Source organism: Gadus chalcogrammus, chromosome 23, assembly GCF_026213295.1.
Source record: "Gadus chalcogrammus isolate NIFS_2021 chromosome 23, NIFS_Gcha_1.0, whole genome shotgun sequence".
Lineage (NCBI taxonomy): Eukaryota > Metazoa > Chordata > Actinopteri > Gadiformes > Gadidae > Gadus > Gadus chalcogrammus.
Genome location: NC_079434.1, coordinates 1,906,942 through 1,931,582, shown reverse-complemented (window position 1 = coordinate 1,931,582; position 24,641 = coordinate 1,906,942). Strand labels below are relative to the sequence as shown.

Genomic DNA, 24,641 nt, shown 5'->3' with positions numbered 1-24,641 from the left:
CTTGTCGTGGTGTCAGTCAGAATTTTCGATTTAGCTTTATAATCCATCTTGTTTACTTTATCCACTGCTGAAGTTGCCGCTGCAGTCTGTGGCTGATCGGCCAGAGCTTGATCTATTTGTAGCTCGGGGAACAACGATAGTGCTGTCTCAGCTTTATCACATTCACAGCCCAGTCCACCCTCTTTGGTTTTAGTAAAAGACCTTACGTGACACGTCCGCAGTACTCACAATGCACATCAGAGGGCAGCATTTGTCAGAATTTCAATGAGATGTTTATCAAGATGATGAGGCTGCTCGCAGCTACCACCACTGAATTCAGTGGCGGACTCAGAGTGTTTGAAGGGAAGGGGCAAACAATAAAAAGGGCACATTCTTGCTCTAGAGTGCACATCGTCATAATTAATTAATGAGAGGGCCCTCATTCATTTTTTTCACCTGTAAAGGGCAGCCAATAAGGCACTTTATCTCGTATTCACCACTCTAGAAGGCACTTTTTTTCAACCACGGAGGCACTGTAAGGGCATTAAGAGGGCACTCATTGAGGCACGTTATCGAATTTTCTTATCTATAGGGCTCATCATCATAATTTATTGTATGAAGGGGCACCAGAGGGCACCCAATAATTTTTTCACATGTAAAGGGCAGACAATAAGGCACTTTCTGTCGTATTCGCCACTCTTGAGGGCGACTTTTTCAACCATGGTGCCCCCCCCCCCCCCTGAATCCGCCACTGACATTCCAAGTTCCCTCTCCCCAATCCTTTTTTTTGGGGAACTGCATATTTATATATTCCTTGATTTGGAGTTGCAACGGAGATTATTGTGTCCCTATTGATACAGCTGTGCCCCATGTCAAATTAATCCATTCTCCTTGTTTTATGGCAGAACAACGAATACTTGCAGGAGAGGTTACTTCAAAGAGCGCCAACAATAACAGAGAGGTCGAAAAAGGTAAGAGCCAGTCAGTAAGGTTACATTAAAGAAGACCTACATCACAAAGGTAACAGCCAGTCAGTAAGGTTACATTGAAGAAGACCTACATCACAAAGGTAACAGCCAGTCAGTAAGGTTACAATAAAGACGACCTACATCAGAACAAACGTAAAAGCCAGTCAGTAAGGTTACATAAAGACAACCTACATCAGAACAAACGTAAGAGCCAGTCAGTAAGGTTACATTAAAGACGACCTACATCAGAACAAACGTAAGAGCCAGTCAGTAAGGTTACATTAAAGATGACCTACATCAGAACAAACGTAAGAGCCAGTCAGTAAGGTTACATTAAAGACGACCAACAAAGAAACTAAGATTATCCTCAGGTTTCTGCCTACAAACCGATGTGTGTTTGTGTGTCTTTTCGGACGTACGTGTGCGTGTGTGTGTGGGTGTGTGTGTATGTGTGGGTTCAGGTGCGGCGGGTCCCTGGTTCCAGCGGGAGGCTCCACAAGACGGAGGACGGCGAGTGGGAGTGGAGCGACGAGGAGCTGGATGTGGAGAGCGAGGAGGGCAAGGCCGCCGTCGCCGCCTTGAGGGTGAGCCCTGCCACCGAGCTGTTCCTCCGTCTCCTTCACCTCCTTCTCCACCTCTTCTTCCTCTCCTCCACCTCTTCTTCTTCTCCTCCTCCTTCACCTCCTTCTCCACCTCTTCTTTCTCCTCCACCTCTTCTTCTTCTCCTCCTCCTTCACCTCCTCCACCTCTTCCTCTCCTTCTCCTCCTCAAACTCTTCTTCCTCTCCACATCTTCTTCCTCTCCTCCTTCTCCACCTCTTCATCCTCTCCTCCTCACACTCTACTTCCTCTCCTCCTCCAACTCTTCTTCCTCTCCTCCTTCTCCACCTCTTCATCCTCTCCTCCTCACACTCTACTTCCTCTCCACATCTTCTTCCTCTCCTCCTTCTCCACCTCTTCATCCTCTCCTCCTCACACTCTACTTCCTCTCCTCCTCCAACTCTTCTTCCTCTCCTCCTTCTCCACCTCTTCTTCCTCTCCTCCTTCACCTCCTCCAACTCTTCCTCTCCTTCTCCTCCTCCACCTCTTCTTCCTCACCTCTGTTTCTTTCTCATACTCAGCCTCTTGCTTCCACTCTTCTTTCTGCTTATCCTCTTTCCCTTCCCTTTTTTCCCATTCCTTCTTCTCCTTTTTCTGCTGTTCCCCTCCCATTCGCCTCCTCCCCCACCTCTTCCTCCTTTTCTGCTCCTCCTCCTCTTTCTTCTCCTCTGCTAATCTTTCTCCTTCTCCCCCCCCCCCTACTTTCTCCCTCTCCTCATCCACCTCTTTGACCTACTCCACCCCCTCCACCTCCTCTTTCTCCTCTCTTTCTCAACCTGCTCCTCCTGGCGCATTAGCACCCGATAAAGCATGTCCCCACAGTCTATAATCTGATTCACAATCACTTATGACAGATGTCCTCATAATGTCCAAATGTCCTCATATCACCAGTTCGACTTCCATAGTTTCCATGCTCCTCTCTAGTGTCTGTCACATGTCAGTGTGTTCGCCAGTGTGTCTTTTATTGTGTTATCTCCACTGAGTCTCCCACTATGTGTGTGTGTGCGTGTGTGTGTTTATTATCTTGTGTCCGGCGAAGGAGCAGCAGTCGAAGGCTGTTTGCGCGCCCAGGCGACAAGTGCGCTTCTCCTTCCCGCTCGAGCTGCCCACGGCCAGGGTTGTCCTTCTGCCAACACAATACACATGGCTGTTCCTAACAAGGAAGGGACTCTCTCTGTCCCACCAGGACAGGAACACATTCACCCAGACAAGCATAGGAGGAGAGCGGGCCAGAGACATGGCGAGGGACAGGCCTGGAGAGAGAGGCTTGTGGAGAGAGGGAGAGCAGAGGCATGGGGAGAGAGGAAGAGTAGAGGCATTTGGAGAGAGGAAGAGTAGAGGCATTTGGAGAGAGGAAGAGTAGAGGCATGGGGAGAGAGGAAGAGTAGAGGCATGGGTAGAGAGGGAGAGTAGAGGCATGGGGAGAGAGGAAGAGTAGAGGCATGGGGATAAAGGGAGAGCAGAGGCATGGGAGAGAGGGAGAGCAGAGGCATGGGGAGATAGGGAGAGCAGAGGCATTGGGAGAGGGAGAGTAGAGGCATGGGGAGAGAGGGAGAGCAGAGGCATGGGGAGAGAGGGAGAGCAGAGGCATGGGGAGAGAGGGAGAGCAGAGGCATTGGGAGAGAGGAAGAGTAGAGGCATGGGGAGAGAGGGAGAGCAGCAGAGGCATGGGGAGAGAGGAAGAGCAGAGGCATTGGGAGAGAGGAAGAGTAGAGGCATGGGGAAGAGGGAGAGCAGAGGCATGGGGAGAGAGGGAGTAGAGGCATGGGGAGAGAGGAAGAGCAGAGGCATTGGGAGAGAGGAAGAGTAGAGGCATGGGGAGAGAGGAGAGTAGAGGCATGGGGAGAGAGGGAGAGTAGAGGCATGGGGAGAGAGGAAGAGCAGAGGCATTGGGAGAGAGGAAGAGTAGAGGCATGGGGAGAGAGGAAGAGCAGAGGCATTGGGAGAGAGGGAGAGTGGTAGCGGTTGACAGAGACATGGAGAGAGAGGTAAAGAGACTGTAGGTTCTTGCAATGTGATGTACAGGTGGTTAAAAGCTCTTCAAGGGTTAGCCTTTGAAACAGTTGTTTCTAGCTAGCTCCAGTCCAAATAGACAATGGGTTTTGTTCAGTCGTAAAAGGGAAGAATGCAACAAGGGCAATGGAGGACCGGCAGTGAATGATCACGAGTCCCTCGTCGGGGAAGGACAGAATGCTCCCCGGGTCGGAGACATACATACACTGTGCTCGTATTTCCAGGGCTAGCCTAGCGCATTTATGTTGGGGTCAGCATAGATAATTTGGATCATTTGCACACCACGGTAACATTGGATGCATCTTTAAATTGTTCCCGAGCTCTCAGAAAGCCAGTGTGGGTGTGTGTAAACCAGCTGAGATCAGAGCGGGGTCCCATTCCTGGAAGCCATGTGTATTTCTATTCTTCAATCACGTTTGCAGTAACTTTTACTGACCTTAATCAAAAGTCCTAATCGAAACCTACAATGCACTACTGATTAACCTGAGTGGACCAATGACTCTCTAATGAATTAAGATCATCTTTAACCACTGATTTGACATTTGGTTTCTTTGATGAATCACATCTTTCACTGCCTCTGCTAAATGCTTTTCCTCTCCCAATGTGGAGCTCTGTTTCTATCGTGGCTGGATGAATGATTCATCATGGTGAACCGTTTTTAGGAGTTACTACTGGTATAATTAACTACCAGAAACCTAAGTGCTATTACTATGCCTCACTTTGTGTTGCACTGACACATAGAAACTGATCTCAAACCAAAATGGTATGGAAACTGTGGACAGCGTTCTGCGCAACCTCACACCGTTACGTAGGATATCACAATGCTTTACTACAAAGTGACCCAAGTTTGTCTCCATTTTGAAACTGTATTCAGTTCCTCGAGCAGCGATCAGAACCGAGACCGTTCACTACACCCATTCAGTCTCTGCTGGCTTTCCTTTGCAGATGTTTGGAACACGACCGTATAATTGTGTGATCACTCTTTGTCTTACAAATAATTCTGCTTCTTCTATGTTGAGTTTTTTCAAGCCAATCCAACAAAATGCTCTGATTTGTTGCCAGTTGTCATTCGTTTGATCTCAAATTCAAAATACATAGTTGGTACTTTTACACATTTGACAATGTTATTTTGGCATTGAAATGCCACACTTGAATTGACATTTATACACACTTAAAAATAAGATTTAAAACAATTTAATTCACATAATGTAGGTAACAGAATCGTATCCCAACTGTGAATGATTTTACAGTTACAGAACCCAAAGTCGACTATGCAGGCAGTCAGACGCAGGCTAAACAAATGGCAAAAGTGGACAATATCATTTCTTTATGTTGCGTGTACGTCTGTGTGCACACATACATCTGTGTGTGTGTCTATCTCGTTCTCTCTTCAAGTTATGGTCGGCTTGTTTTCGGGTGTACGAGAAGACTGTTTTCTAAACATACCTTCATGTGTTTCTCCTAGTCGCCCAGAGTGAAGGAGGGATCCGAAAGTTCTGAGGTGGGTGATAACGATAATAATGATGATGTCCCATTCGGTCAACATCTCCCACTGAATCTATTCAGTCTACCTTTAAACCTGCTGGGTTGAATCATGCCTGGTATTAAAAATGTTTTCAAACCAACTAAGCTTTTGTCTCATGATTAAGATTTCTGATTTTTGTTTTAGAATAAACAAAAAATAATACATCTCTATATTTTATATGGTTATTTTAGGAATGTACTGATGATGTAATGATATACTGTTTAACAGTTGGTCGCCCCTTGAATCCAAACAATTACACCTGTGGCATTATGACTAACCTTTACTTGTTCATGTATGTATTTATATATATATGTATTTATTCATTTTTACATACATTCATACACACACTGTTTAAAATAGGACTTTGTGGCTACGGAGGCCTCAAGTAGTCATCTCCAGCCCCCGGCCGCGGGTCAGCCCCAGCTACCTCATGCAGCAGGCCAGGCTCTGCTGCAGCCCACACAGCCCAACTCCCAACCCACTACCCAGGCTGCAGGCCCCGGCCTTCCCACTGCTGCTTTGTCTGCTCAGGTCAGTCCGCCGGCCCGCACCCCGTGCAGGAGAGCCGATAGAGTTAGGCCCAATCCGGATTCATTGCTCTACAAAAATCTCCACCTTAACCCTACCCTACCCCTACCCCTACCCCTCACCTCAACCCTACCCCTACGAAATGGGACGACAACCCTTCAAGACCCAGTTACAGTACGTCATTAGTAGTCATTGACTGGGTTTTGATGTATTTTTTTTTAGCTTTTGATACAATATCTGTTTCTGGAATTTTACTGTAATAGTTTGAATGTCTTAGGAATGCAACCTTACCCACTTGGAAAAGCGTTGTACGATTAGATAAGATCAATCAAGCTCACAATCTGTTAGAAACTGCAGAAACTTTATTTTGGATCAAACATTATACAAGATCAACATAAATATTAGGGGTGTAACGATTCATCGATACGAATCGGTATCCGGTTGGATTAACACAGGTGTGACTACATCGATATGTCGGCCCCTGAATCGATTTAAAATGACCAAGAATCTGTCGATGCACCGATTTAAACGTTGCGAAACGGTTGAGTGAGCTTTAGCCTGATATCAAGACAGAAGTGTAAACTCATTTCATTCCGTTTCCATACGAATCCGGAAAATGAAACTGAAGGAAGCGAGCGGATCCGTGTGTGTGTTTGTGTATGTTTGCGAGTGCGTCCTTGGTGCGCCCTGTGACTAGGGAGCAACCAGAGATGTGAGTACGCGAATAACTCAAATTTAAGTGCAGCAAATCTGAAATCAAACGTGTGGAAGTCCTTTGGGTCTTGCCTCTGACAAAAGCTTCACAATTTTTTAATTGTGTAGAACAGCGATCAAGTCTATAAATAAACAAATAAATCGACATGTAGTTCTAAATTTATAATTTTTTCCCCTATGCCATACAAAACTAAATATATAAACCTAGGTCTTCCAATGCAGAAGAGGTGCTTTAGGTGGTGGAGGGATGGGCTCTGTGATGGCAGCGGCCTCAATGATCTCCTGAAAGAAAACATAACAAATAAAAAGGAATTGTATGGCAGAACTGGGCCACATGTTATGTCCAATATATAATAACTGATATATACATATTTCTTGCAAAATAAATGAAAAAATACACTGGTTTATAAAAAGCAACGACATCACATTGGTCAACCATTCTTCAGGCTAATAAGCATTTTTAAAACAAATTATTGCATTACTTGGCAGGGGATTAAAGCTTATCTTCAACCTGGGGTCCCTAGAACATGGAGCATATGGATATCATACGACATGAGCCCGGCAGTGTCTTCTATTAACATAGAAAACATTTACATTTGTGGTTTTCAATCCTGTCGCACCTTTTTCGCCCGCCATCTTGCCTAGGATTTTTCTTTCCATTTTCTCGCAAGGTATTGTGGGAGCAATTCACAACTGGAGCGTTCTCAGTTTCAATGTGCCCATCGAAAAATCGCAATTTTCGAAGGGGGGATGTAAGCCCTCCTCCTTACCCCTTACCCTACCTTTAAATGGGTTTTGGACACGGCTACACAGCGCGTGAACGCGCAACAGCGAGGGTTAGGGCTGAGATTTTGCTTTGAGCAATGAAATTGGATTCAGCCTTAGTCTATTGATTTAGAGACAATATGAAGACATTCTTGTGACATTAAGCTAAAGTGCTAAAGAGTAACATAGTGCAGCTTTTTAGAGCATAACTTGAACTCGCTGTTCAGAGTTTGGGCTGAGTGTCAGTTCAACACATAATAATGAAGCTGATAACGTTGTTGTATAATGAAGTTATACATTGAAGTTGATAACTTTGTATTTCAAATGAGGTCTTACTGATACATAGTTCCATTGATGTTGTGTTTGTGTGTTGGCAGATCCTAACATCAACAAGTGATCCTAAGGCCCCCATCAGCCTGGTGTTACGGTTAAGGTGGGGAAACCAACGGTTCATGTCCCTTAATAAAGAAGCACTAGGAAAGATTTGGAGGGCATTCTTCTAACAAACATGAGTTTGAAAATATATCCCCCAGCAGCAAGTGGGCAGAGAAAGGCACCCAGGAACTCGTTCTTTGGCCTGCTACACAGCCAACTACACATTCTTAGTTTTGAAATCAAGTGGTTTTGTTGCAGAAGATTCTATTTACAGATAGCTGCCAGAATATTATTCTAATTTGATCATTTTGACACAAATATTGCTTACTGTTCCTTTAAAATATTGTTCACTAAGAGCCGAGGAATTATGTCTTGCATTAGGTTTATCAGGGCTCCAGACTGTGACCAAATGGTCGCATTTTGCGACCAAATTTTGAGATTGTGCGACTGAATTTTACATCTGGTCACTCATGTGCCACCAGTAATTTGATTTATTTTTTACACGTTAATCGTGGAAGCGGCGCGTCAATGAATCCTGAATCTGTAGCAGACCAATCTGTGAGAAGGATACGGAATGGCCTCTGTTAGTGGCTAATGTGTGGAGGGGGAGGGTCCTAGATGTGCGTGCCTCAACGACTGTGAGAAGAGAAAGATTTCCACCTTACGTGCGTTTGAACAATGACCTAGCGACTATTGATTTGTTCTGCCGACATGCGGCTATGTGCCAGTGCCAGTCAGAGTCCTGCACGGGATTATTTTGCAAACCCGAACCCGCCTTACCCGCAATACTTAATCCGCATCCGACCATGTCCACGTAGCGCAAATTACATTCCGCAACTGACCAGACCCGCTATAAATTGATATCGACGCCCAACCCGCACCCGAAGGAAAATTAGTCACGTTAGATGGAACGCGGGGCTATTACACTATCTGGTGTTTGGCGTGGTGCTTTAGATTGCTTCGCAAAAATAGCACATCCATCCACTGTTCACACTACATGCTCCGTCGCGGATGGCCGAGGGTGTGTCTGACGAATAGGGGACTAGTAGACGCATACTGAAGCCATCGAATTGCTTCCCGCTATAGATAGATAGATAAATACTTTAATAATCCCAGGGGGAAATAATTTTTGTCACGAACTCCAATATACATACACAAATGTTAAGAATAAAATAAATATAAAATATATTATATATATATATATATATATATATATATATATATATTATATATATATATATATATACACACACACATAATATAAATACATATACACACATAAAAGATACAACCTAAGAAATACAAATATACAAATAACATAAATTTAAGGACAATATAAATATATATACAACACCATATATACATACATATATATATATCACACATACACATATACATATATATATATATATATATATATACATATATATACATACTACATATACACATACATACATAAGACAGCACAGTACAAAAGTATGTGTACAGTATTGTGCAAAAGGTGCAAGAATTATAGTCCTTGTTTGAGGTCAGAGATTAGAGAGGGGGGGGGGTGTCTGACCTTCTAAGGGAGGCGTTGTAAAGTTATTGGCCACAGGCAGGAATGATTTCCTGTGGTGCTCTGTGGTGCATCTGGGTGAGAGGAATCTTATGCTGAAGGTGCTCCTCTGCTGGGCCAGTGTGTCGTAGAGAGGGTGTGAGACATAAATATATAATACTAACTATAATGGCGATATGTGGATATAAATACAAAAGATGACACAAACAGGTGGCTAAAAACAATCCTATTTTTCCACATTTCTTTAAAATATATGAGGCTGGATTTTTACTGCTTCTTCCTGCTTGTTATTGCAAAATGGATCCAAGAAGAGCGTGGATTGCATTTGCATAACAGCGATCTGATTAGCTGACGGATCTGGCGCTGCATGAAAAGTTGAAAATTTCTCAACTTTTTGACGCAGGCCACGGAGCCAACGGAACGGACGGACCCACAAGGCATCTCGCGAGCGCCCCATGCAAAGTCAATGAGATCCGTCGACGGACGGAGGTAGTGTGAACAAGCCCTGAAACTGTCGCTTCCGTGCTGGTCGAACGCATGCGCGCACACATGGAAACCATTGGGATAGATGAGAATCACAATAAAATGAACTGAATTGAAACCGCACATTGTAATTTCTGCATCTATAATCAAAATATGTAATACAGGGAAAATTAGTAGAAATTTGAATATTTGGTTGGCATGTTGTTTCACGCTGTGTGCCCCTAAAATTTCTGGTTGCGCCCCTACAATTTTCAGTTAGGGGCCACAGTACTCCTGGTATAAAAAGTTTGTCTGTAGCCCTGTTTATGATGAGTCTGTGATGATGACAGAGAGTTGTGTTTGTCTTCCATTTACAGTATTTTGTGAGGTGTTACATATTTCTACATTTTTGCTGCAAATAGAAAAACTAGAGTGAGCGATCAGATCACTCTATATCAAGGTTCTTATTTTTCCATTTCCTTCATTGCAGAAATTTAAAGAAGGAACTAAATGACATCCGCTTTGAATTCATGCCAGGACGAGGTCAGTAAGATGAAGTGATTCCTATAAGCCAAACCCTGATTCAGACTCGTGGCAGCAGTATATGGGCCCCTCTCCATTGAGTTCTCTCCCTCTCTGCCTCTCCTCAGACACGGCTGACGGCGTCTCTCAGGAGTTGGTCTCCGCAGGCCTTGTTGACGGCAGGGATTTAGTTATAGGTCAGTTGCCCTGCTCTACGGACCGAGGACATGCTTGTTGACCCCTGCTGTGTCTGACCACCTAATATGGGGAATTAGACCCTTTTGTTGAAGACCTTCCCAGAGATCTGCACTGGCTTCATTTCTATAGTGAGCTGAGAAGGACAAGTCAGTCAATATGTGTTCTTTGTCTTTTCAGTTGCTGCTAATTTGCAAAAAATTGTGGATGAGCCTCAGTCGAACCGAAATGTGACCTTCAAATTGGTAAGTGGCTGTGGTCCCTTGCTCCAGGGCATCACCCATAACAAAGTAGTGGTCAAAGTGTTGGGAATGGTGTCGTTACAAGGTTACTGGAACCAGTGTGTGTGTGTGTGTGTGTGTGTGTGTGTGTGTGTGTGTGTGTGTGTGTGTGTGTGTGTGTGTGTGTGTGTGTGTGGTGTGTGTGTGTGTGTGTGTGTGTGTGTGTGTGTGTGTGTGTGTGTGTGTGATTTGTATTTTACGAAACAAGAATACATTTGTGTTATGGTAACGCTTGGTAAAAAAAACAAATGATTCCGATCTAAAAACGGTACCTTAATTATTGAAATAATTGCAGCCAACCCTGGTGTTGAAGTAGGGGATGAGTTAAAGGACGTGGAGTTTAAGGGAGGATTAGTTTAAAGGAGGATGAGTCTCTTCCGTCCTCCAGGATGGTCCGGACCACACTAAGCAGTCCAAGGCTGCGTGTGTCCTTGGTTAATGCCTGTGTTCTGTCTCTCCTCTCCACCTTCCAGGCCTCTGGGGTGGAGGCCAGTGAAATACCAGACGACGTCAAGCTGATGGCTTCGCTCAGCTCAGTATTAGTTAAACAAATGGGACTTGCCTAAAAGAATGTAAAAAAAATAAATCATATGCATTTTTGTTTATTCTCTGCCGTAAGAAACCACTACTGCCAACGAAGAGAGGCAGCATGCCTGCCAGCGGGGGCCACCGGACACCGCAGCGGACTATAACAGTAACAGGGTTTACAGTATATATGTAGGATTGAGTATCTGACGTCTTTAACGTCCATGCTCTCTGCCTCCCCGCTCTTACTCTGTGTCAGTTCTGCATCTTCCCCATCTGAAGCAGCTAAACCTGCTCCCTGTAACAAGGCCTTATCTATATCCACATCTGAAGCCCTTAAACTGCTCCCTGTAACAAGGCCTTATCTTCATCACATCTGAAGCCCTTAAACCTGCTCCCTGTAACAAGGCCTTATCTTCATCTCAGCTGCTGAACGGGTCCCTCGCCTCCCCACAAAACCACATGAAAGTGGTTTATTATTGCCTGATGTTTTAGTTTATTTGTTCTGTTTTTCTATTTTCTTTTGGTTGGAGGGGGACTCAATCAGAAGCCAGCCTGATGTGGAACCGTTACCGCATTGAGCTTCAAAAGCAACGCGGGTCCCCACATCGTCACGTCGCGCAACAGTCAACTGATAAATAAGACTCACTAAAACCTTCACATAAGCCAAAACAACTTCAATACAGCATTGCTTTACCCCTTAAGGCCGTGTTCCACTATCTAGCGATTTTTGGTAATAGGGAAAGGTTGATCCGACCGTTTTTTCAAAAAAGAAGAAGCTGGCAGCGTTTTTTTGTCCTAAAAGCACTGGGAGCGTTTTTTTTATCGCTTAGGAACCAATTCTAGACCCGACATTACCCAGCCTACTACGTATCCCGGCTAGAGCCCATTAGACATGTCATAGATCTCGACATGTTCTGTAATTAAAACTATTAACGCTCCCACCTGCACTTCCCCGAGTGATTTGTCCGCCATTGTTTCTTGTTTTGACAGTGAGTTTCCTCTCACTGTGTCACTGTTCCGCTTTTGATTGGTCAGTTGCCAAAAAGACCCCTGACGTCGGCACGCTTTCTTCCTGAAGTTGAACTTTTTCAACGCTCCGTATGGAAGAAAAAAACGCTGGGAGAGGCGTTTAAAAAAACGGCTGTGACTTTTGCCAGAAACGCTCTGCTCCATAGGAATACAATGTAAGACAAGCGCTGGCAGATTTAAAAAAAAAAAAGCCATCTGTGAACACGGCCTAACCCGTCATGGCTGTATTGGCATGTCACCTGCTGCTAGAGCTGCTGAAGTGGAGCCAAGGAGCGCTAGTCCGGCTGGATCCAGTCAATGTGGGGTTTAAACGTTGTAGTTTTTATTCCGCGCCAAGTGGACGACTGATTGTTCAGTTACAAAAGTAAACCGTCAGGGATGATGTAGAATATGTAAGGATAATATTTACTTTTATTTTGTTTCTTTTCCGATTGGTGGTGTCCTAGTAGTGCATATAAAAACCGATAACTAATTGATACTCAATGTCATCTCTGAAGGCCTTACATCAAACCTATTTTTCCTTCCTTTGTGTTTTGTTTTAATGGAGGGTAGCATTCCGGCCTTGTGTACCAAATCACTGTAGGACTTTCCATAAAAGTGAATATATTAAGTTGTAAATTAATGTTTTCACCAACATCACTGGAAGCCACAAGTGTTGTATGAGCAATATGTGTACTGTTTGTCTGTCGGTGTATATGCGATTCTCTGTTTGGAATCTAATTCTCACAACGACCTTTAAAGTGCATATTGCTTATTTGGAAGAACAATTCGTACTTAACTTAACTTCTAGTACGTAAATAGCACATATGGCTTTGAGTTTGTTTTTATATCTTGATATTTCATTTTTTCTTCTTCTTTTCTGTCCTATGAGAAGATTTGGGATTGTAGCGGGGGAAGGAAAACGACAGGAAAGGAAATGTAATGTTAATTCTTCTGTTTTTGCAATCCCAACGTTGGTATGTTTCAAAGTGGCTTATTCACGCAGGTTCGAAAATTCCCTAATGCTTGACACATTACGCTGTATCAGCCGTTGTCGGGGCAACAATACAAGGCTTGTCAGTTCACTTTCGTTATCCTGAGCTAAGTCAATAAAAGAGTTCCTCACCCATTTAAGATGTCAAAATGGACTGCTATTATACACTCCCTTGTCCACGAGTTTGTGTGTCCACTTCATCTTAAAGATGTCTTTTAATACACAGAACCATGTCACCTAAGTTGCGTTAATACAAACCACTGGCATTGACCTCCATAAGGAAATTGTATTACCTTTGGTAATATTATAGTAAAAGTATGACCTATGATCTTTGTGTCTTAAGACCACTCAAATTTGTGAGGGACGAAGAAGATGCGAGTATCTCATACCAGCCTTCTGCCATGTTTTCATTTGTTTCTGTGGTGTTGGGTTTCAGTGAAGACCTTCCTCTCCTGGTTATTTTTTCTCTTTAAGAGGTGTGTCAATGGGCAGGTTGTCCCCTAACGTACAGCAAGGAGCAGAGTGCATCTAGCTAATATTAAAGGTTCAAACACCAGCATTGATGCCATTGCCTGGTAGTCGAACGGGCATGGATTTGGATTTGTCAAAACCAGTGTTGGCCAGCACTGTACCCCTGAGGAATCCTTGACACTTCACCCCTCTCTCAAACATAACCTGCTGGGTCTTTATCTCATGCTGATCAAACTGAGGACAACTCAGACACGGGTTTCCTTCTTTTTTTTTTTTGTTTGTTTCACCTCAGTAGTATCACCACACTGATGGTATTTACACTATCCACTCATTTTCAGTTTTTCCATGCTTGGTTCTTATAGATTATTTGAGAGTTGACTGCATTTTGATTCATGGTTTCAATCAATAAAGAAGGAACATATCCAAACAGATTTTGACTGGTTGCCATTGACTCAAAACACTCAATATTGTTAAGGTTACAATGTTGTTGGGTGTGTCAAAATGCATGCTTGTTAAAACGGATTCAGTAAAATATGTTATTTCACTAATTGTAATAAATTATTTACCCAACATTTATTCTATTAAAGCCACAATGTGTACGATTAAAGTAAACTACACATGCGGCCTGCATGTGAATTTTCTGTGTGGTGTTGCCCTAAACTTCGTTGTGTGGGTAATGGTTCTTTGAGCAATGCTAAACAAGCTAATGCCCCCCCAGCTTGCCGAATAAGGTCCTTCCTTTTCGGCAGATCGTGCTTATGCGTGGTTTCTATATATGTAAACCACTTTGACGCCCTGAGTTGTTCGGTCTTTTGAATGGTTGAGGAGTCAGTGTTTTCCTCGCCATTGACTTCCAGTATAAAAATAGGTGGTAAGCACTTCATCATTGTTCATTTCAAATTGACACTGATGTAATTTTGTTGGATATCACAACAAGGAACTTTTACATAATATCTAAGGTCCTTCATGGGAACACAAAAGTAACAATGGCGCCTCATTTGGATAATCCTACTTTCTCATAAATCCACCATAACTCAGCCATTCTTAACATAATTACAACCAAAATTAAAGCTGCAAGCAGCACTTTACGGGGGCCAAGCCTAATGCAGACCATTAAGACCCTGAAGACACAGAACTTTAAAGGCACCAGGTGCAACTTTCGAGCTTAAAAATAAACATTCAATTTCTAGTCTTTTTACACGTAGTAAGTTTCAATAACTCCATACCATTACATACCGCATTCAAGCACGCAAAGATGAGACGTCGTGTGTGGTGGAACTGATAGAAAATCGATAACAACAACAATGCCGCCATTTCTTTATTTTTTGTAACCTACAATAAATGAAGCAGGCTTCCAGTCAATGGAAAAATGGCTTCTCCCCACCGGCGATTGTTGTTGTTACGATTTTCTATCAGTTCTCACCACACAGCGACGTCTCATCTTTGCTCCTTGAATGTCGATATGTAATGGTATGGAGTTATTGAAACTTACTACGTGTAAAAAAGACTAGAAATTGAATGTTATTTTTCATTGAATGTTTACATAAAGTTGCACTGGGTGCCTTTAAGACCTTATTTTGTCTGCATATGGTTGACAACGCTGGAATAGCCTCAACTTGGATCTGGCGATGGAAGAACAAACTTCCATGACTGTACGTCAAAAGGCTGAGGAGTTATGAGTCTTTAAAGTTTACAATTGATCGCTTTAGCGCCCCATATGGTCCTATTTGGATAAACTTTAGCTTGGTTAACCTTGAACTATGCTTCTTTAAGTTTCAAGTTTTGAATTTAGTTTGTATTCATTAGGGATGGGCATGATTAATCGACGATCGACTAATTGATCGTTGAAGAATTTCATTGATTACGTAAATTTTTCATAGATTAAACAAATGCAGTGTGCAATTAAACATTTTACCACACAGGGGCAATATTTAAATTTGCGGCTCCTCCCCCGCAATAAACATCCCGCTTTGAACGGTGAACTCTTTACGCCTAGCAGCTATAAAAACTACAAAATGACTATTAATGCAGGCTATGTGGAAAATGCGCCGACTTGGCTCAGCCTGGCTCCGCCCTATTCCGCTACGTAGGCTAAGATGGCTGCCGTTGAGTACGAAAAGTGACATCGCCACACACTCGTGATTTGACCGTTTTCAGTACACTTATTTTCGCCCCGATCTGAATCGGAACGCCCTACGTACTCAAACTTAAGACTAGTAAGTATGGATAGTATGGATATTGGAACACGGCGATGTAATCATGAAGCGGACGATGCCACGGCGAAGTCTGGTGTGGGACCATTATGATTAAAAAATTACTTCTTGGGAGCAATATAGGCCTACCACTCAAGGCGAGGTTAGCATCGAAGCAGAAATGAAGAACTTTCTGAGCCCCTGGATTGTGGAAAGTTGTTCCCCCGCCTTGCCAAGTTAGCACGGAGGTATTTGTGCATCAAGGCACGCCGGTCCCCTCAGAGCAGTTGTTTTTCGGCGGCTGGACTGACGGTCACCAGGCTGCGTTCGCGTCTAACCCCAGAGCATGTTAACATGCTCATCTTTCTCAACAAAAATCTGTAGACTGGTGTGGTTAAGTTATAACACAATTGTTTTTTTAAATATTATGATTGTATTATTTTGGAAAGAAACTAGGGTTGTGTTTATTTTTAGTTATGTTTATGAGCACCGGCTTTGAGCTGCATGATCCGTTGCTTAAAGCTTTAATGTAAAATATTATTATTATTATTATATGGAGCTAATTGATCGTTAATTCTCCCGACGATCGACTAAGACACTTAATCGAAATGCCCATCCCTAGTATTCATACTACAAAAAGTTAGGGCCAGATACCAAGTTTCAGATTTTCTTTTTTTCATGTGCCACGGTTCATGGCTGTATAGGTCTGACCACGATATAGCGCTCCCTGTGGCCCTACATATGCTAATTAAATTTGACAACTCACAGGTGTTCAGGTTTTGGACTGGTTATTTAGCGATTTCGGCTCATTCACTCTCCCTATTAAATATTATAAATTCATTTAAAGAAGTATGCAATGGTTGGTCTAAAAAGTAGTAGCGCAGTGCACTGATACATGCCGACTTTTCCGGCTGGCTTGGTGCCGTCATGAGCTAGTCTAGCTCGGCTGGCTTAGGACTTTATTATGCGGAACCCAAGAAGATGATTCACAATTTCGTTTACCACCATCCACATATATTTGGTTGTGCCTCGTAAAATATTATTCACACCGATATTACACAATCCACAAATACATAATGTCCGCCTGTGTCTTGTGAAATCAATCCACACTCACTTTTTTCCAATTTTTGGATTGCATGGCCCTTGTGAATTGCCCGATACCAAGGCCAAGCCTGTGTTGGAGAGAGGCCGCAGTTCAGAAAGGCAACTTCAAACAAATGCATCCAATTTTATTTTCAGATATACACTGGGAAAAGGTTTTTAAGCTGTACTTCATCTGATTATTATTTTGTAATTCAATTCAAATAAACATTTTTTGTTTATTTTTAAAATAACTTTTTTTTATTTCAAAATACTGTGAAATATAGATATTTTTAATTAGGAGCTCAATTAAGAAATATCCATTTTGACAAATGTAAAATTTTAAGGTTGTGTATTCAACTGATTAATAATTTTGTCATTCAATCCAAATAAACATTTTTGGTTTTCTTCCTAAAACACAGTTATATTTGATTAGGAGCTCAATTTAGAAATATTTGTTTCGACAAATGTACAATTTCAAGGTTACGTACAAGCCTGCGCATGCGCATTAAATACAAAGACGCTTACGACTACTGGACCAAACCGCAGTGTTGCCAACTTAGCGATTTTGACGCTATATTTAGCTACTTTTCAGACCCCTTTGGCGACTTTTTTTCAAAACAGCGACAAGCGACAAATCTAGCTCCTTTTTCAGCTGCTATTGGTGACTTTTGGCGACTTTTTGAGGTGAAAGCACTATCGCTATTACCTCTTCACAACGAGCACCGGGTGCCTGCGCGGGCCCCTCCCCCGTCTCAACGCACTTACTGAGCTCAGTCCTCGTGGTAAAAAGCAAACTCAGGAACCGGATGTCCTTGCAGACCTTAAACTCCATCCTATACATCCGATATGGATTTAAAGCTGTCAGGTGATGCTTGCTTTTGAGCACCAGCTGCCTGATCATGATTTGAAGCTTTTTGGAACATCGGCTGCTTATTCATTCAAGGTAGCACCTACAGCTGAACCTGCAGTAGAGAGCCTTGACCAGAGTGACGATGACTCACTGGTTCTGTGAGCTAGCACAGCCTGTCTGTGTCTGGAGGGAGGTCTGGAGTAGGCCTAACTCTGCCATTTAGATTGTTAATATATTGTATACAAAAATATGTATGTTTAAAAATGTTCATGTTTAAATGAGAAAAAATGGTTTGATTACATTTTAATCCTTTTGATTGGATAAAACAAATGATTTCTGATAGATATTTCTTAAATGAGAAACAATTGTTTGATTCGATTTTTATCTTTTAAATTGGATAAAACAAATTATATCGGATGCACATTATGACTTAAATGAGAAACAATTGTTTGATTAAATTTTAATCTTTTTGATTGGATAAAACAAATTATTTCTGATAGATATTTCTTAAATGAGAAACAATTGTTGGAGTGAATCAATATTTTTTGTTTAGGATTTAACATACGATTTAATGTATTAACTTCATTCAAAGAATAGAATTATACTTGGTGCCAAGTTGTATTATTTAGTTTTTATGATATAGGAAATATTGTTTGAGGCAAGCTATATATTTGTCATTGGCTCAAGTTATGTAATATAGATGTGAACCATTACCCTAGATTTTTTTAATTGGTTCAACAGAAGGCTTTTTCCAGTGTAGACTTGAAATTTGGAATGGGTATACTATGGAATCTCCTCTTGTTGACAGCTGAGCCGACATGGTCCTGATACAACGTTACACTTGCTTAAACATCAGAGATATGCATATTTTTCACTTTCAAATGTATATCTCTGCCGCCTTTGGCCTTATGCTATGAGTTGAAACACAATATAGTCCCACAGTCACCTCGTACATGTGTGTAAAGCTTACAGCTTTACCACCTTCGGCACAAAAGCAGATTATGTGTGGCTCTTCGAGTTGTATCCATTGCATTAAGTCTAAATTGTCCGGCTGAATGGGTTGCACCTTGAAAGTTGTTCATCATAATGAATGGTGCATGCATACAAAGTGTCATGCATATTGCACTTTCCTAGTGGAAATGGCAACCTGTTGAGTATTTTGTACTACAAAGGCTTGACCTCAATTTAACGGTACAAAAAAGATGTGGAGACACTGTGACCATTTTCCCTTCATCGCGCAACAATAAAACACAGAGCTTCCCCATGATCCTTCGTGCAACACGTTGACCTGTCTAACAGAGTCAATTGTGGCTTGTGATGGCTCAATGCATGCACGGAATGCGGTGAGGTCGGGCATTCAAATTAGGAATGTCACAGCCTGGTTGTCAGTGTGGGCCTATGCAAATAATGTTTGCAAATGTCCAACGTTGTTTGAATATCCCTATTAAATAGGTGCAGCTGCTAGTAATGTCTCCATTCTATCTGCATACTTTATCTTGTAATTTGGTTCTACTTCCTATCCTAGAGCTAAAAGCAGTTTATGTGTGGCTCTTTGGTCGCGTTGTATCCATTGCATTAAATCTAAATGGTATGGCTAATGGGTTGCACCTTGCAAGTTGTTCATCATAACAAATGGTGCATGTATACAAAGTTTCATGCATATTGCACTTTCCTAGTGGAAATGGCAGCCTGTTGAGTATGTTGCACTTCAAAGGCTTGATATAGCGCCACCTATACTTAATTCTGGCCTATCCTTTTAATTCATTCATTAATTTTAGGAGTACTACAAGCCTGCCAATTTATACAACTTTTCAAGGTAGTTTTTGAGATAGGGCAGATGGAAAAAAACAATAATACTAACAAATGCAATAGGGTTCCTATGCTTTTCGTAGGACCCTTAATGAATAGACACTTGCGTTATTTTTTTAATGTTTAATTAACAGGTATAATATGTAAAATGTACATTAAACAAAAAACCACGAGGCGTCAGACATAACAAGGGTTACGCTCTGTCCATGTCACCTCAATTTAAAAGGTACAAAAAATATGTGGAGACACTGTGACCGTTTTCTCTTCATTGCAAAACACACAAGAGAGCTTTCCCCATGATCTTCGTGCAACACGTTGACCTGTCTCACACAGAGTCAATTGTGGCTTTTGATGGCTCACTGCATACGCGGAGTGCGATTGGGTCGGGCATTCAAACTAGCAATGTCACGGCCCGGTGGTCAGTCTGGGCCTATACAAATAATGTTTGCAAATTTCAACGTCATTTGAATGTCCCTGTTAAATAGGTGCAGCTGCTAGTAATGTTTTCATTCCATCGTCATACTTTATCTTGTAATTTGGTTGTACTTCCTATCCTAGAAAAGAGTCAATGTGTGGGTTACAGGGGTAATTGTCAATGGAAAGTGTAGTATACTATGCATGCGAATCAATTATTCAATAGCTTTAACTGTTGTTCAGGGCTCAAAATGCATTGAAATTTTAAAATGCATGCCATCTACTATTGGTCTGTTGAAAATAACTAAGAGCTGAAAATTTTGTTCATTTACAGAAGCACCTTAGTGAAATAAACGAGGTGTTACAACAGCTCACGCACTCGTTGAACGCATCACCTCCTCGACCTCATGCAGGGTGGCCGCGGGGTATTAAAAAGTCTTAAAAAGTCGTAAATCAATTTTCATCAAAATAAGGCCTTAAAAAGTATTAAATTGTCTTAAATTCAGATTGCATTGGTCTTAAATATTTGTGTGCCATGTCAGTGCGAAAATGCGGGCAATCTGTTCTGCCAGGTCAAATATTTTTTTTCCGGTAGCCTGTGCGCTGCGTTGTCTTTGGTTAGGTCAGAGCGTAGACTACTGCGCAGCTGTAGCCCCACCCCCCCGATTACGCCACTGCCAGGGCTCCTGTTTATTGGTTTATCATCTAGCCAGGGCTCCAGCCTGTTCGTTTATAGATTTTGGCGCGATTCAGACCCCTCACTACGATATAGACACTCGACTCTGAAACATGGGTAAGTGTAAATTTAATGATAAATGGCTCGAGAAGGACGAGTATGACTGGTTAAGGTCGGTGCCTGGTAGCGCCTATGAAGCTCGGTGCACTGTGTGTAAAAAAACCTTCAAACTTGGGACAATGGGGATCGGAGCGGTGGAATCCCATGTCCAGAGCCAGAAACACAAAGCTTACTCAAAAGCACGCCTGCAGCCTACAATTACTAGCTTCTGCTCCACCGCTAGCAATGATGTAATTGACAACGCTAGTGTTGCAACAGGAAATCCACAGCCTGTTACAAGCATGCCATCTGACCGCGCAATTTGTGGCTCTACGCCAACACTGCGAGCAGAGGTGATTTGGGTGATGAGGACCGTGACAAGCCACCATTCCTGCAGGTCCAATGACGGAATTGATGACTTGTTTAAAGCGATGTTCCCAGATTCTGCCCTTGTACAGTCTTTTACATGCGGGAAAGACAAGACCAGATACGTTGCCAAATTTGGATTGGCGCCGTATATAAAAAAAGAGCTCGTCAATGAAGTTCAAAAATGCGGTGCGTTTGTTGTCATGTTCGATGAGACACTGAACCAGACAACCAAAACCAAACAAATGGACTTGCATGTGCGTTTTTGGTTAAATGACCATGTCCAGTCTAGGTTCTACGGATCACAGTTCATGGGCCACGCAACTGCCAAGGACCTACTTCAGCATTTCAAAGTAAGTATGCCCAACATTTATTTCTTAACTAACCTTTTGTATGTTATTATATAGTTAGTCTAAGCTTTACTGATTGTCAAGTTATTAACAACTATGGATATGATAATATACATCAATTAGACAAATTAAAATAAAATGAATTAAAAGAAATAAAAAACAGCCAGCTTTAGTTTTAGAAAGATAGTCTGGTGTTAACATGCCAATAAGTTTAAATAATATATACAATATGGCTATAGGGATGGCTGACTGCTTATTTTGTGAAATAGTATTCTTTATTTTTTTTTTTTTTTATCTTATCCAGTCTGACATTAATCTGAAGTAGTGGTGTGTCAGAAATGAATGTGTTAACTGTTGTATGGCTAATGTCTGTAATGTCTTTTTTCAATTTCCAGGAGTGTGTGCAGCAGCTTGACCTGAGACATTTGGTTTCTATCTCAATGGATGGACCAAATGTCAATTGGAAGTTTTTCTCAATGCTCCAACAGGAGCATGCAGATACATTTGGAGGTGCCCAGCTGATTGTGGTGGGGAGCTGTGGGCTTCACACACTCCACAATGCCTTTAAAAGTGGCTTCAGTGTCTGGCAGATGGAGAAAGTGCTCAGGGCATTGCATACACTCTTGCACAATACCCCTGCTAGAAGAGAAGATTTCTGCTCTTTGACCAAGTCATCTGTGTTTCCCCTACCATTCTGTGGGCATCGCTGGATCGAAAACCTACCCGTTGTCGACAGGGCTATCACCATATGGCCAATGATGGTGAAGTATGTGGATGCAGTGACACAGAAAAAGCTTCCAAACCCTAGAACATCCTCCTATGACACCCTTGCAGAGGCACGGAATGACCCTCTCATAATGGCCAAGCTGCACTTCTTTATGGCTGTCTCTAGGACCTTCACCACATTTCTGACTAAGTATCAGACAGATGAGCCGGTGATTCCATTCATCGGTAAAGATCTGGCTGTTCTCATGAAGGTAATGTATAACATGCATGGAGAAAGTGTATGAAATGAAAATTTTAACTCAACCCTCCAACACTTTTTTATTTGTATTGTTATTTGTACTGTATTTGTTCTCAGAGCCTACTGAAGAGGTTCATCAAGGCAGAGATCCTTAATGACATCACAGCACTGCAAATGGTCAAACTGGACACAACTGCCAAGGAAGCAAGGGCTGGCCTAAAGGCTGTGGACATTGGATTAGGAGCAGAAGTAGTCCTAAAGGTAAAGGCAAAGGTGTCAAATATCAAACAATGGTTAAGGTACAGGAAATCAAAACTTTATTTTTGCATAAAACTTTTAGTCAGTCTCACAGGCCCTCCTCCCCTCTTCCTGTTAGGAACTCCAGAGTAGCCCCAAGAGCAGCGTAGGGGAGCTCAGTGTGTTGGCCTTTAGAAAGGACTGCATGGACTGTTTGACCAATATTGTCAAGAAAATGCAAGACAAGAGCCCACTGAAGTACACCATTGTGAGGCAGATGGCATGTTTGGACCCAACGAGCATGTTCTCAGACCCCGACTTGTGCTATGAAAGAATGAAAGGAGTTGTTCAGAGGTTTCTGCATGATAACCAGCTGTCAGGAGGCGCCTCTGCTGGTACTTACGATTTAGAAGTCAGAATGTAAATTTTTTTGTGGTTTGTCTGTCTAAACTTTTCATTGCATTGATTTAAAATATTTATATATTATTTTTTGTTAATCTGTTTTGCAACAGGTGATGTGATTGTCCAACAATTTGGAAATTTCTTGTCTCTGGAGGCAAAACATGAGTCATTCTCCTCTTTCCAACCCATGCGTACAAGACTGGACGTTTTCCTGCATGGACTCCTCCATCAATCCTACCCTGAACTCTGGGCATTCTGCAGGAAACTTCTGCTTCTCTCCCATGGCCAAGCAACGGTTGAGAGGGGCTTTTCTGTAAACAAGGAGGTAGAGGCCGATAACATGAAGGAGGACACAGTGGTTGCTCAGAGGATGATCTGTGACTATGTCTCTGTCTGTGGGGGGGTTCTCAAAGTACCTCTGACTAAGGAGCTTTTGGCAGCTGCAGCTTCAGCTAGGTCTCAGTATCGGCTACACCTGGACCAGGAAAAGAGAAAGCATGCGAGCAATGCTCAAAGAGAAAAGAGAAAAGGTGCAGAAGACCACCTAGAGCAGCTCAAAACGAAGAAGAAGATACTGATTGAGGTAGCAAACAGCCTGGAAAAAGATGCAGACAAGCTAGCAGAACAAGCTGAGGGTAAATCAGGCACACTCATGGCCCAGCTAATCACCAAGTCAAACATCCTCAGAAGAAGACACAAAGAAAAACTCACAGAACTCAAAGAGGTTGAGAAAGAGCTGGAAGATAAATCGGCAGAACTCAGGCATATGCCATAATGTCAAATTAGGCATTACCTCTTCCTTACCTTCTTTTTCACTGTTTCAAGTGTTTATGTTCATTTGTGCACATGTACATTGTTATAAATGGGTTAAGTACACTCTTTTGGGAAGGCTTTCTCAAGTGCCAGGTCAGTATTTTGTTTATTATTATTATCTTTTGATTTTGGTTGATTCAAAGGATGTCTGTCACACACACATACACACACTCACACAAGTTATGTTAAGTTATATTTTGCACTTCAAAAGCACTTGAAATTGCCATTTATTTATGTAGTTATTGTATTTATTATTTTGTTCGAAAGGAACAGTATTTTTTATTTATTTACTTGATTTTATAAGCATTTGTTTATGGGACCTAAATGCTCTGAAAATAATAAATATAATTGAGGACTAATGACATTTTTGTGTTCTCTTTTCGCATTACACACATTTAGCCGATGTTCTTAAACTCAACCGGTTATTATCAGACATCAGTGTGTTTACTTGGAAAGATTACTGTATATTTCCCCTTTTGATTTGTTTTTCCATCGTAAGTTTGGTCTTAAATTTCATTAAGAAGTGGTATTAAAATGTCTTAAAAAGTCTTAAATTTAATTTGTTTATACCTGTAGACACCATGTCATGCTCGAATTCCTGTGTTTAACAAGCCCGTCTCTGATTGGCTAAGAGTGCAGCAGTACATAAATCGCATTGGCTTATGTTACTTCGCTTAAGCACATTGAAAATGCCTTAAAACCCACCAAAAACAAAGGAGTAACGGTCATGCAGTTTATTTTCTCTTTATTCACAAATTAAATAAAACACACTAATTATTCATTAAACGGTATTTATCCGCATATGAAATAAATAAATTAATCCGTGTATGGTTCCTTCTTTGAATATTCCGATTTAAAACAAAATCAGAAAACCAAATAACAGAGTCGTTCTTTGGATTTT

General features: G+C 41.9%; 2 protein-coding genes across 4 annotated transcripts in view; both read left to right on the top strand.

The window, feature by feature from the left end:
• LOC130377590 (serine/threonine-protein kinase OSR1-like) overlaps positions 1–11,289 on the top strand; it is an 18,957-nt gene extending 7,668 nt beyond the window's left edge. Inside the window, exons 2-11 of the mRNA XM_056584746.1 lie at positions 885–950; positions 1,409–1,531; positions 5,025–5,060; positions 5,445–5,615; positions 7,469–7,524; positions 9,977–10,029; positions 10,137–10,205; positions 10,384–10,448; positions 10,958–11,020; positions 11,269–11,289. Coding sequence (XP_056440721.1) covers positions 885–950; positions 1,409–1,531; positions 5,025–5,060; positions 5,445–5,615; positions 7,469–7,524; positions 9,977–10,029; positions 10,137–10,205; positions 10,384–10,448; positions 10,958–11,020; positions 11,269–11,289 — 723 coding nt within the window. The remainder of the gene's footprint in view (positions 1–884; positions 951–1,408; positions 1,532–5,024; positions 5,061–5,444; positions 5,616–7,468; positions 7,525–9,976; positions 10,030–10,136; positions 10,206–10,383; positions 10,449–10,957; positions 11,021–11,268) is intronic.
• An 8,848-nt stretch (positions 11,290–20,137) lies between these two features.
• Positions 20,138–23,732, top strand: LOC130376774 (uncharacterized). Of its 3 annotated transcripts, XM_056583646.1 has the most exons (6): positions 20,138–21,327; positions 21,720–22,090; positions 22,217–22,301; positions 22,406–22,549; positions 22,665–22,920; positions 23,038–23,732. In XM_056583646.1, exons 1-6 carry the CDS (start codon positions 20,623–20,625, stop codon positions 23,700–23,702), a joined length of 2,226 nt encoding a protein of 741 aa, XP_056439621.1. In that variant the 5' UTR covers positions 20,138–20,622; the 3' UTR covers positions 23,703–23,732. The 3 variants fall into 3 exon arrangements, with proteins under 3 accessions (XP_056439621.1, XP_056439620.1, XP_056439619.1); XM_056583645.1 differs by having other exon boundaries at positions 20,139–21,327; positions 21,813–22,301; XM_056583644.1 differs by having other exon boundaries at positions 20,139–21,327; positions 21,720–22,301.
• The last annotated feature ends 909 nt before the right edge of the window (positions 23,733–24,641 follow it).